The sequence below is a fragment of the Rana temporaria genome, chromosome 10 (genome assembly GCF_905171775.1).
Source record: "Rana temporaria chromosome 10, aRanTem1.1, whole genome shotgun sequence".
NCBI classification, from domain to species: Eukaryota; Metazoa; Chordata; class Amphibia; order Anura; family Ranidae; genus Rana; species Rana temporaria.
This window is the reverse complement of record NC_053498.1, coordinates 19264610-19278134: the sequence shown is the minus strand read 5'-3', so window position 1 is coordinate 19278134 and position 13525 is coordinate 19264610. Positions and strand designations below refer to the sequence as shown.

General features: G+C 44.0%; 1 protein-coding gene across 1 annotated transcript; it reads right to left on the bottom strand.

Annotated features, from left to right (window-relative positions):
• Nucleotides 1-419: 419 nt before the first annotated feature.
• Nucleotides 420-11661, bottom strand: LOC120915800 (fish-egg lectin-like). The gene is made up of 4 exons (XM_040326598.1): nt 11555-11661; nt 6775-7002; nt 1790-2184; nt 420-482 (listed from the first exon to the last, which is right to left on the bottom strand). The coding sequence occupies exons 1-4, from the start codon at nt 11607-11609 to the stop codon at nt 420-422; spliced, it is 741 nt and encodes a 246-aa protein (XP_040182532.1). The 5' UTR covers nt 11610-11661.
• Between the last annotated feature and the right edge of the window lie 1864 nt (nt 11662-13525).

Below are 13525 nucleotides of genomic sequence, written 5' to 3'. Positions count from 1 at the left end.
GGGATAAAAGGAGGGTTTGTTGCGCCGCACAGCCAATCCCATCAATCCCTGTAACATCTCTGATGTTTCTTCTGCAGAACGATCGCAGCTGTGTCTCATCCAAGCAGCTGCGCTCCGTTCTGCAAGACGTCCGCGTCACTTCCGGTGCGCGGACGTCTGCGTTCCACGCTGGAACGCGGAAGTGCGACCAGCGTCCTCCTCCGATTTCCCCACAAATTCAGGGCTATTTAAATCCCCAGAAATGACGGCAGGGTGTTCCGTTATTTTGTCGGATGCCCGCCGTCATCTGGGATCACCCTGCCTGCACCCTCAACCCCAGGATCCTCCAGAGACCTTGTCACCTTGTTTGTATCCAGCTCAGGGATCTCCTGTCTCCCTGAATCTGCAGCCTGCATGTCCTCAGCCCTCTGCACCCTGTCTCAGCCATAGATGGATTCTTCAGCATCCAGGAACCCGGGACTCTCCTTCTTACTACATCCAACCTGCAGACAGAGTACAACAACACCCAGCAGAACCGCAAGTATCTTAATCAAGCTTCCTGACTTGCATTGTTACCGTTAACCAGACTGCTTGCTACTTGGAGGGATTGATAGTTGATGTAACCCTTTCCATAGTTACTTGATCTTAGTTTGTGAAGGACTGTGCCTACATCAGTATTTGGGCTTAATTAATGTGAAGTAACATTATAAACGCCATATACTAAGTACTCAGCCACATACATATGTTTCTGTTGAAAACTGCATAGCAAGGATACACAACAACGTTCCATTCTACCTGAGAGACTTTAATATTATTTCCTTATCTTGCCAAGCTTATGATGCAATAATCTAGATTCATGTTGGTATCTAATTGAGGTTGTGATGAATTAACCCCAAACTTTCTGATTATATAGAGAGTGAACTGGTGGTTAGTCCTGAGAAGCCTCTGCAGCTGAGATCCAGCATTATCAATAAGCACTCACATAGTAGTGTCGTTACAATCCCATGATTAAGTCTTTTATGACGAAACATGTCGGGGCATGGCTGTGCGGCAACCATCTGAAGTGAGCGTGTGACGTATCAAGGCCGATCAAGGAAGCAGAGATCCAGGAAGGAGCAGCGGGGAGGTGGTGAGCGATCAGTTGACACCTTGAGTCTGCTGTGACCAATATACTCGGTTTTCGGTTCATCTCTGAACAAGTGTTTGCTGTGCAGTGTATTGCTCTATTTTTTGAGATTTATGTGAGTACTATATTTGAAGATTGTGTTATTAAACTGATTTTACAGTATCACGCTATTTCGAGCACTTCTTTTATTTACATCCGGAGATTTCTGGCAGTGAATTGGTTGGAACTGGAATTATCTGCTATATCTACCAGTGAGGTATTTTTGTCCACGTTTACACGCCGAACACGAGAGTGTAAGGCAATTTGAGTTGGTGAGTTTTGCATCTGATGGGAGAGGATTCACTGACACTGGGTGTGGTGGAAGATTGGAAGCTATTATCATAATTTTTTCACAAACCTACTTGATGTGTTATATGGACTTATATTTAATTAATATTTAAACACATTTATATATATTTTTTTTAATTTGTGCACATATTCACTTTTGTCACATGGTCATGTTTATGGACATTAGCATTATTTTTGAATAGCTGTGAAAACGGATATTTCATCTTACATTGTTTACAGCGCTGCTTATATTTTATTACACTAATTTTAGGGTTTTAGAATATGTTTTTCACATACACAGTGGTTGCTAAATGATAAGTAGTAAACTTGTCTAATTGGCCTATCCTCAACATTTACCATTAACACTTTGCCAAAGTAACAATCTTGAATACATATATGAAAAAAAAAAGGAAAATACCTTCTGTACACGTTGCCTGCTGAGTTAACACCATACACAGAACCATCGGTACCAACCTCTGCCATTACCAGATTGCCTCCAACCTGCTGCCATTGGGTTCCCTGGCAGGCTGTTGGGTTGACATTGTTGCGGAAGTAAATATTGTTTGGTTTGTTGATTCCCCAGCAGCCAAATAAACCACAGCTGTAATATTTAAGGTCCCCTTCCAGTTGGGTCCAGGTTACAGCAGAAGATCTTGAAACTGTGCAACTCTGTCTCAAGCAGAAGATGCCGTCCTGTGCATTCACTCCACTCAAGTACTTATTACCTCCAGCATCCACCTGCTTCAAGAGCCCTGTTGTAGAAACAAGAAATACAACATTGGTCCATTAATGAAATGTGATAACAGAGAGAGGATTAAACAATTGTTAAATGGTATTGACACCCTCCGATGTAGTGGCTGCATGGCTGCATCGCAATGCTGCTTATAGCATAGTTGCCAAGTGTTCTTCTTTGTAGGCCAAACTTCTATTTCACAAAATGAGTGGCGTACCTCAAATCCAATAGGGACAGCCGGGCAGCAATTTTTTCCTTGTCACAAGTTTCCTTTCGAAGACTGTTATATCTATGTTACAGTATATATCATATCAAGTATTGACTTTTGAAACACCATGTGTTCCAATTGTGGAATAGACTCCCTCAAGAGGTGGTTCTGGCCAGCTCAGTAGATTTCTATATAACGGGGTACTAACATTTATAGGTAAAGTTGATCCAGGGAAAATCCGATTGCTTCTAGGGGGATCAGGAAGCTTTTTTTTCCCCTGCTGTAGCAAATTGGATCATGCTTTGATGGGGGTTTTAGCCTCCCTCTGGATCAACTGTGGGTATATGATTGTGTATTCGGGATTGTATGATTTTTTTATTTTTTTTTATTGGTTGAACTAGATGGACTGTCTTTTTTCAACCTGACTATGTAACAATATAGACTGAATGTGGGAACAAACACAACGCTTTTCACAGAGATGGACCATTGTAATCGATGATGGCATTGGGGAACCTGATTTCCCCAGTAGGGTGTGCTGTAGCTCAAAGCAGAACTTTGACCATTTACAAAAAAGAAAAAGTGCACCTGCAAAGTCACACAAATACCCGATTAATACATAAAAACAAATGGTATGTTGAGTGGCTGGGACTTATAAAATATTACATCCAAGTCATACTTTTAAAATGTACTCAGCATGTCAGATTTAGTTCAGAAATACTTTTTTCCCCTTTTAGACTGTACACAGTAATGATAATATAACCATTCTCCTCTTGAGGGAGACACATAATATAATAATATATTTGCAAAAGACGCATTTCGAGACTTTCTCTTTCTCAGGGGCACACTATTGGACCTTTACTGTGCAATAGTTAGAAACCATATAATGAGCACAAGATGGCCTGAAATCAGAGAGTTAAAACTATGGTAGCTCAAGTGTAGAGAACTGGTACGTTACATGGAGGATGGGGGAACCCAGCCAGACTAACGCAGAGAACCCATTAGGGGCGTTTTAACATGATTACTCTACATTAGGGATGAGCTTTGAGTTCGAGTCGAACATGAGTTCAACTCGAACATTGGCTGTTCGCCCGTTTGGCGAACAGCGAACAATTTGGGGTGTTCACGGCTAATTCGAAAAGCCACGGAACACCCTGTAAAAGTCTATGGGAGAATTCTAAAGTGCTAATTTTAAAGGTTAATATACAAGTTATTGTCCTAAAAAGTGTTTTGGGTAATGCCCCAGGGGACATGTATCAATGCAAAGAAAAGTTGTAAAAACGGCCGTCTTTTCAGGAGCAGTGATTTTAATAATGCTTAAAGTAAAAACAATAAAAGTGAAATATTCCTTTAAATTTCTTACCTGGGGGGTGTCTAAAGTATGCCTGTAAAGTAGTGCATGTTTCCCGTGTTTAGAATTGTCCCTGCATAAAGTTTTATTTCTGAAGGAAAAAGGTAATTTAAAACTACTCGCGGCTATTCATGAATTGTTGGGCCCCGGCAATACAGAGAAAAGTAATTGAAAAAAAATGACAGGGGTCCCCCCCAGTCCATTACCAGACCCTTTGGGTCTGGTATGAATATTAAGTAGACACGTGCACGCTGAAATATTTTGTTTCGGAATTTCGTTTTCGTCCGAAAAATACATTTATTTAGTTACTCCCAAAATTCGTTTTTGATTTATTTCATTTTTCGTTGGAAATTGCATTCGTCCGAAAATCCGAACGAATTAAGGTTGAATCTGTCATTGAAGGCTTATGGTGTCTGTCGATTGTTCAAAGAAGATTCGACGGAGCAGCAAAACTGTACGACGCCACAATCCTACATTTCCCATCGAATGTTCCGCCCACAAGCTATAGTAGAATTCTAATGTTGTATTACTAGTCAACCAACATTCTAATATTTCGAGCATTTGACAGGAAATGTATGATTGCAGCGTCACAGAGTTTAGCGGCCCTGTCGAATCTTCTTAGAACTATCAACATACACCATAAGCCTTCAATGACAGATTCAACGTTTGTGTGTTTTTTTCGATGCTTTGTCAAATCTTCGTCGTTCATGTTGAATTGTCAAGTTAGTTGCAGCTATTTTACTGCTCCTCCTCTTTGGTTACAATCAATCAGCCAATAACATTCATCATCATCATTAATTTTATTTTACTTCCCCCACCCAATTCCAGCAGTGATCTTTTCTCTCTATGTCAAATTTTTTCTCCCTATAATGTCAAATCTTTTCTCTCTATAATGTCAAATCTTTTCTCTCTATAATGTCAAATCTTGTCTCTCTATAATGTCAAAACTTTTCTCTCTATTATGTCAAATCTTTTCTCTCTATATTGTTGAATCTTTTCTCTCTATGTAGAATAATCTTGGACTAATAGAGTTAAGGTTAGGAACATTCGACCAACGAAAACGAAAACGAAAATAAAGCATTTGTTTATGTTGGATCTTTTGTTTTTCGTATTCTGTGCGTTGGTTTTCGTTTGTTAAAACGATAACGAAAATACCTGAAATTTGGACGAAAATGCATTCGGACGAAAACAAATGCACATGTCTAATATTAAGGAGAACCCCTGCCATTTTTTTCATTGACTTTTAGCTGTAATCCTGGGACCCGACAATTCATTATTAGAGCAAGTAGTTTTAAAAATGTGTAGGGGTCCCCCCAAATTCCATATCAGGCCCTTCAGGTCTGGTATGGATATTAAGGTCTGGTATGGATATTAGGGGAGCCCCATGTAATAAAAAAAAATTACATGGGGGTCCCCCGAAAAATCCATAGACCAGACCTTTCCAGGCTTTCCCAGTAACATGGATGGGTGACCCCGCCCCCCTCCTGATACAATGGAAACCACCCATCCACATCACTGGGAAAGCCCAGCGTTTTCCCTTGTGTCAGAGGGGATGGGGGTCACGTGATGGGTGGCCCCGCCCTCAGCTACATAAGAGCTGTCAGGCTAGCACTGCATCATTCCCGGGGTGTCTCCGGTGGAGTCAGGATTGTGTGCGTGTTCCTCGCTGGATTTTATCACGGAAGACTGGAGTGGAGATCGAGAGTGGATTACATCGCTGGAATCCTTTTTTCTTTAAAAAATTTTTATTTTTAATAAAGGACTTATAAAGCTGTGTCTGTGTGGTTTTTAAAATTTGACTTTTTTTTGTGTGAAATGATTGGGGTACAATGTACCTGTTATCAATTCACATGGGGGGCCCGGGATCTGGGGGTCCCCTTTGTTAAAGGGGGCTTCCAGATTCCGATAAGCCCCCCCGCCCGTAGACCCCCACAACCACCGGGCAAGGGTTGTGGGGATGAGTCCCTTGTCCCCATCAATATGGAGACATCCTCTGCATGTTGAGGGCATGGGGCCTGGTACGGTTAAGGAGGAGGGGGGCGCTCTCTCGCCCCCTTCTTTTCCTGTGGCCTGCCAGGTTGCGTGCTCGGATAAAGGGTCTGGTATGGATTTTTGGGGGGACCCCTTGCCATTTTTTTTATTTAGGCGCGGAGTTCCCCTTAAAATCCACTGAGGGGTCTGGTATGGATTTTTTGGGGGAACCCCACGTCATTTTTTTTTAAATGACGCAGGGTTCCCCTTCATATCCATACCAGACCTGAAGGACCTGATATGGAATTCGGGGGGACCCCGATTACATTTTTTTTTTAATTTTGGTTCCCTGGACAAAATGTCATTTTTGAATAAAAAAAAAGTCATTTAAAACTACTTGCACTATTTCAGAATTGTCGGGTCCTGGCAATACAGATAAAAGTTATTTTTTTTCAAATACTTTTCTCTGTATTGATGGGACCCGACAATTCATGAATAGCCGCGAGTAGTTTTAAATTACTTTTTTTCCCTTCAGAAATTACATTTTGTGCAGGGACAATTCTAAACACGGAAACATGCGCTACTTTACATACATACTTTAGACACCCCCCCAGGTACGAAACTTAAAGGAATATTTCACTTTTATTGTTTCACTTTAAGCATTATTAAAATCACTGCTCCCGAAAAAACTGTAGTTTTTATAACTTTTTTTGCATTGATACATGTCCCCTGGGGCAGGATCCGGGTCCCCAAACACTTTTTATGACAATAACTTGCATATTAACTTTTAAAATTTGCACTTTTGATTTCTCACGTTCGAGTCCCATAGACTTTAACAGTGTTCGAATGTTCGCATGAACTTTTGGTCTGTTCGCATGTTCTGGCTGCGAACCGAACTGGGGGGTGTTCAGCTCATCCCTATTCTACATGTTCGACCGCCTCCAGCCAAAAGGGAAAGTAGCAGCGTCGATTATATTGTATTGTTTCTATACAGGGTAATTTGGTTGCATCTATGTATAATTTTCTTCATATAATATTCTTATCTGGTGTGTAATTTATGAAAGATTTTTTATTTTTTTTACCTGATACAGACATCCATTCATTGTCCTGGAGCTTATAGATGACGTTGGCTCGGTTCACACCCCAAACTCCAGCAGGTCCAACAGAAACATGGACGAGCTTTCCAGGAACGTTCTGCCAGCCATTGTCTACCCAGCGGAAAATGTCATCATTATCGTTCACACCGTACACTTCACCAGCGCCGGCATCAATCTGTCTCAGTTTTCCTGGGATTGTTGTACACTGAAGATCTGAAATTCAAGAAAAATCATAAAAACAATATACGATATGGGACTCGGCTATATACGGCGCCTGCGCAGTCAGCTCTGCACGGCTCCTAGTCTGTGCGCAGGCGCCGTATAGCGCCGTGTCCCAGATTGGCTATTTTTGGAACGCCTTTTCCGCACGTCAATCATCTACGCCTCTTCAAAGGAACGCCTATTCCCCGTGGGAGGAAGAAAAGTAAATAAACTATATAACGGTATGTACAGCGATAAAAAAAAAAATAACAGCATACTGTAGCTGACGCAAGTATGCTGCATGTAATGGTACATAGATGTTTTTTAGGGTGAACCTCCGCTTTAAGTCCAAGCATTACAGTTGGAGTTAAAATGGAGTTCCTCCCAAAAGTGGAACTTCCACTCATTGTACTCCTACCCCCCTCCAATGCCACCTTTGGCACCTTTCGGGGGACAGGATATCTGTCTTTCACAGGTACTACTGTGAAACGCCTACTGTAACTAAGAAAATAGAGCATTTTTTCCTCTAAGCCCGGACTCTATCTATAAAACACAATTCTGTCTTCATGATGTGCAGATATATGATGGATAAGAACATCTAGTCAATAGTTCATTCAATCATTAACTCAAGGGACTGCAAGCCTGTAAATAATTTGTGTTAAGGTTGCACCGATACAGATGCTAGTACTAGTATCTAGTATTGGTATCTGTGCCGATACTGAGCATTTGCACAAGTACTTGTATTTGTACAAATGCTCTCATACTTGATCCGATACCTGGGCAGTCAGGGATGATCAGTGCGCCGGTGGGGAAGTTACAATCACTGATCTCCCTGTGTGACTTTCAATAAAGCATCTGACAGCTGCTCAAGTCCAGTCCCCCTCCGTGTCCGCCTCCGGTTCCCCACCGTGTCCTCCTCCCTGTGCTCCCCTGGTTCCCCTGTGTCCTCCACCATGCCCTGCTCCCTGTGCTCCTCCGGTTCCCGTGTCATCCTCTGTGTGCTCCTCTGGTTCTCCCTGTGTCCTCCTCTGTGCGCTCCTCCAATTCCCCTATGTCGTCCTCCCTGTGCTCCTCTGGTTCCCTGTGTTGTCCACTGTGCGCTCCTCCCTGTGCTCCTCCAGTTCCCCCATGTCCTTCTCCGGTTCCCCTATGTCGTCCTCAGTGCGCTCCTCCATGTGCTCCTCCAGTTTCCCAGTGTCCTCCTCTGTGCGCTCCTCCCTGTGCTCCTCTGGTCCCCTCATGTCCTCCTTTATGCGCTTCTCTCTGTGCTCCTCTGGTTCTCCGTGTCCTCCTCCGTGCCCTCCTCCCTGTGCTCCTCCAGTTCCTCTGTGTCCTCTTCCGGGTTCCCCTGTGTCGTCCTCCGTGCGCTTCTCCCTGTGCTCCTCTGGTTCCCCTGTGTCCTCCTCCATGCCCTGCTCCTTGTGCTCCTCTGGTTCCCGTCTCATTCTCTGTGTGCTCCTCTGCTCCCCCCCGTGTCCTCCTCCTTGCGCTCCTCCCTGTGATCCTTCAATTCCCCTGTGTCGTCCTCCCTGTGCTCCTCTGGTTCCCTGTATTGTCCTCTGTGCGCTCCTCCCTGTGCTCCTTCAGTTCCCCAGTGTCCTCCTCTGGTTCCCCTATGTCGTCCTCCGTGCGCTCCTCCATGTTCTCCTCCAGTTTCCAAGTGCCCTCCTCTGTGCGCTCTTCCCTGTGCTTGTCTGGTTCCCCTCATGTGCTCCTCTCTGTGCTCCTCTGGTTCCCCTGTGTCCTCCTCCGTGCACTCCCCCCTGTGCTCCTCCAGTTCCCCATGTCGTCCTTCGTGCGCTCCTCCCTGTGCTCCTCATGTTCTCCTCCATGCACTCCTCCCTGTGCTCCTCAGGTTCCGTCCGTCTCCTCCTCCGGTCCCCCTCTGTGCTACATATGGCATTTACCGGCTCCTTCCTTTTCTCAATGGACAGAGTCATTGACTCTGTCCATTCATAACTGATCATCGTAAACATTCAGTTTATGAATGGAGAGGAGCTGCTGTCTTCTGTCCATTCATCTCCAGTGCAGCTGAGGCTGCAGAGAAAAGGACTGGGGAATCTGTGTCCTCAGTCCCTTTCCCTGTCTTAAGGAGGAGATGATAGGGGTCTGTTTAGACCCCTGACATTTCACCAAAGCCCCCCCAACAGGGTTGATTATAAAAAAAAAGTAAACATTGTAACATTGTAATAAATAAATAAATTGTAAAAATAATAAAAAATTAAAAACACTGACACAGTCCACTCCCCCTCCCCCCTCCCCCCACAAAAAATAAAAATAAATCATTGTAAAAAAATAATAACCCAAAAGATATAAATTGTGAAAAAAATATATATATCATTTTTTTTTTTATAAAATTGCAAAAATAAATAAAAAAAATAAAAAAAATACATATAAGTGCCACTGTCACATTAAAATAAAGTATCGGTAATCGAGCACTTGAAAAAAGTATTGGTGCTTGTACTCTGTCTTAAAAAAAGTGGTATCAGTGCAACACGAATTTGTATATATATTATATTCTTTACCATGCTTGTTTAGGGATTTTCAGCTGTCATTTCCTCTTTTCTTTCCTCCTTTCTTTACATATTTCCTTTTTTTCCTACTTTCTTTACGTATTTCCTCTTTTCTTTAGTTCTTTCCTCCTTTCTTTACTTCTTTCCTCCTTTCCTTACTTCTTTCCTCACTTCTTTCCTCCTTTCTTTACTTCTTTCCTCCTTTCCTTACTTCTTTCCTCACTTCTTTCCTCCTTTCCTTACTTCTTTCCTCACTTCTTTCCTCCTTTCTTTACTTCTTTCCTTCTTTCCTTACTTCTTTCCTCACTTCTTTCCTCCTTTCCTTACTTCTTTCCTCGCTTCTTTCCTCCTTTCTTTACTTCTTTCCTCCTTTTTTTAACTTCTTTCCTCACTTCTTTCTTTAATTCTTTCCTCCTTTCCTCGCTTGTTTCTTCAATTCTTTCCTCATTTATTTCCTCCTTTCTATACTTATTTCCTTGCTTCTTTCCTCCTCCCTTTACTTCTTTCCTCCTTTCTTTACTTTACGTTACTTTTCTTTTCCTCCTTCCTCCTTCATTTCCTCCTTACCTCTCTTTCTTTCTTTATTTTTTTCCTTTCTTTTTTTCATTCTTTCTTTCTCTCCTCATTTCTTTTTTTTCCCCTAATTTTTTCTTTCTCTTTTCTCCCTCTTTCTCTTTCTGTCCTTTATTTTTCTCTCTCAATGCAATGTTCAATTACATTGCAAAAAGAAGTGATGTACAGCAACCCAATGCAATTTTTTAAAGAGGTTGTAAACCTTTGTGTTTTTTCACCTTAATGCCTCCTATGCATTACAGTGAAAAAACTCCTCACACTTTCCGGCTCCCCCGAGCCCCCGTTTTACTTACCTGAGCCCCAAACTTCAGTGGGAGTGAAACGGCTTGTCGGCTCTTCATTGGTTAGATTTATAGCAGCGCAGCCATTGGCTCCCGCTGCTGTCAATCAAATCCAATGATGCGGCGCGCCGGTGGGGCGGGGCCGAGTCATACACTCGGCGTCTATGGCTGCCGACTGTATCACACGGGAGCACACCCGCAAGGTAACCCCCTCAGGAGAGAGCTTCCCAGAGGGGGTTAGCTCTTGCGGGGAGGAGCCTCCGTGGGACCCCAGAAGAGGACGATCGGGGCCACTCTGTGCAAAACGAACTGCACAGTGGAGGTAAGTATGATATGTTTGTTTTAAAATAAAATAAAAAACGTAACCTTCACTATCACTTTAACCACTTAAGGACCGCCTCCTGCAGATATACTTTGGCAGAATGGCACGGCTGGGCACAGGCATGTACAGGTACGTCCTCTTTAAGTGCCCAGTCGTGGGTCACAGGCACGTGCCTGCGACCCGGTCCGAAGCTCCGTGACCGTGGCCGCGGGACCCGCGGACCCGATCGCCGCTGGAGTCCCGCGATTGGTCCCCGGGGCTGAAGAACGGGGATAGCTGTGTGTAAACACAGCTTCCCCGTTCTTCACTGTGGCGCCGTCATCGATCGTGTGTTCCCTAATATAGAGAAACACAATCAATGACATCACACCTACAGCCACACCCCCCTACAGTTAGAAACACAGATGAGGTCACACTTAACCCCTTCAGCGCCCCCTAGTGGTTAACTCCCAAACTGCAATTGACATTTTCACAGTAAACAATGCATTTTTAATGCATTTTTTGCTGTGAAAATGACAATGGTCCCAAAAATGTGTCAAAATTGTCCGAAGTGTCCGCCATAATGTTGCAGTCACGAAAAAAATCGCTGATCGCCGCCATTAGTAGTAAAAATAAAATAATTAATAAAAATGCAATAAAACTATCCCCTATTTTGTAAACGCTATACATTTTGCGCAAACCAATCGATAAACGCTTATTGCGATTTTTTTTACCAAAAATAGGTAGAAGAATACGTATCGGATGCATCACATGGTTGGCTTTAAATAAATGACCGTAGACAACCACTGTGACTTCTGTAGTATAAAATATTGAGCAATATTGTCTAACCCTCTCCCTATTATGTGGAAATTGATGGGAAGGGAGAAAGGTCTTACCTGCAGAGACAGAGATTCCGGCACAAAGCTGGAGGAGGCTCACAGCAAACAACATCTTGGCAGGTGAGGATGGAGGTGTCAGGTATAGAGATCTGGGAGACTTGGCTCTTTATATTTGGTGCCTGGACTCCACCTATCATGGTGATCTGGTCCACCATTGGCAAACAGAAGGAATTTAATAAAACTAACATCATCCAGTAAGTATTTTCTTCTATGTTTTTGTTAAAGTGATATATTTATATATATATAAATTATTATGCAATGTTATTACATAAATATAAAAGATCTCAATGCGATAATAAATTTGTAGTTGTAATTTCACACACGGGCAGGAAACAGGATATGTTTGTCCTTATATATATATTATTGATTCTGCGGATCTATTCCTTTTTGGAAGCAATGATAGTTGAGCGCCAGTGGCATGGTATACAGTGTCTCACTGCGTTGATCATGAACATATGTGCAGCATTGATCCCCCCTCTTTTTCACATCACCAGCATCTATCTCTGTGGTTCTCAACCTGGGGGTCGGGACCCCCTCGGGGGTTGAATGATGATTTGACAGGGGTCACCGAATCCTGGGCTGTTCCTGAAGCCCGCACCACTCTCCCAGTCTTTTTGCGGCCTCTCAGCAGGGCTGTCCCTGGAGCCCATGGCCGCCCACTCGGCCTCTTCGCAACCGCCCTTTCAGTTTGCGAACATGGCTGGGGGGGGGGCAGAGACCAGAGGTCAGCTGACTGGTGAGGAATGTGAAGTGGAAGGGGTGGGAAGAGACCCTATCTCCTGATTTCGGCATAGGTGTCACTGCTATGAGACACCACAAAGTCGGAGACACAGTGAGTAACACTACCTGTGATTATAGTTGCCATTAAAAGTCCCCACTACAGTTCTCAGATCAGCAGATGACCTTGATCAAGAGCCACCTAAATTGGCTGATCAGAACTCCCCCCAGCATTGCCACTGATCCCACCCCCCCACCAGCACTGCCACTGATCCCAACTCCCCGCCAGGACACTGCCGCTGATCCCAACTCCCCGCCAGCACTGCCGCTGATCCCAACTCCCCACCAGTACTGCCACTGATCCCAACTCCCCGCCAGCACTGCCACTGATCCCAACTCCCCGCCAGCGCTGCCCTGATCCCAACTCCCCGCCAGCACTGCCACTGATCCCAACTCCCCGCCAGCACTGCCACTGATCCCAACTCCCCGCCAGCACTGCCACTGATCCCAACTCCCCGCCAGCACTGCCACTGATCCCAACTCCCCGCCAGCACTGCCACTGATCCCAACTCCTCGCCAGCACTGCCACTGATCCCAACTCCCTGCCAGCACTGCCACTGATCCCAACTCCCCGCCAGCACTGCCACTCATCCCAACTCCCCACCAGCACTGCCACTCATCCCATGTCTGTGGGTTAGGGGTGCAAATTACTTGTCTTGCCTTGGGTGCTGACAACCCATGCTACAATTTTTTTTTACTGTTAGGGGTCCCCACAACTTGGGAAATTTTATCAAGGGGTCACGGCACTAGGTTGAGAACCCCTGATCTATCTAATGTCTGGGGTGAGAATTTATTTAATAAAACGGGTGTTCTTTACCATCTTGTGAGAATTTTGTACCCACGTTCTTGAGTCGCTACATCTAACCACTTCAGCCCTGGAAGATTTGGCTGCTAAAAGACCAGGCCATTTTTTTGCGATTCAGCACTGCGTCACTTTAACTGACAATTGTGCGGTCGTGCGGCGCTGCCCCCAAACAAAATTGCCTGTACTTTCTTTTTCCCAAGACTTGCATAAAGCAGGAATTTCCATGGAATTGTTTTGGGACTCCCATCCTAACCAGCCCACAAAAAACATACCATTTAATGGTAATGTTGTGTATTACCGAAAAGGCATACAAGGGTCCAGCGTTTAAAGAAAATGGGTCACTCTTAATGAGAAAAAAAACTATGTACATTGTTCCATCTGCTTAT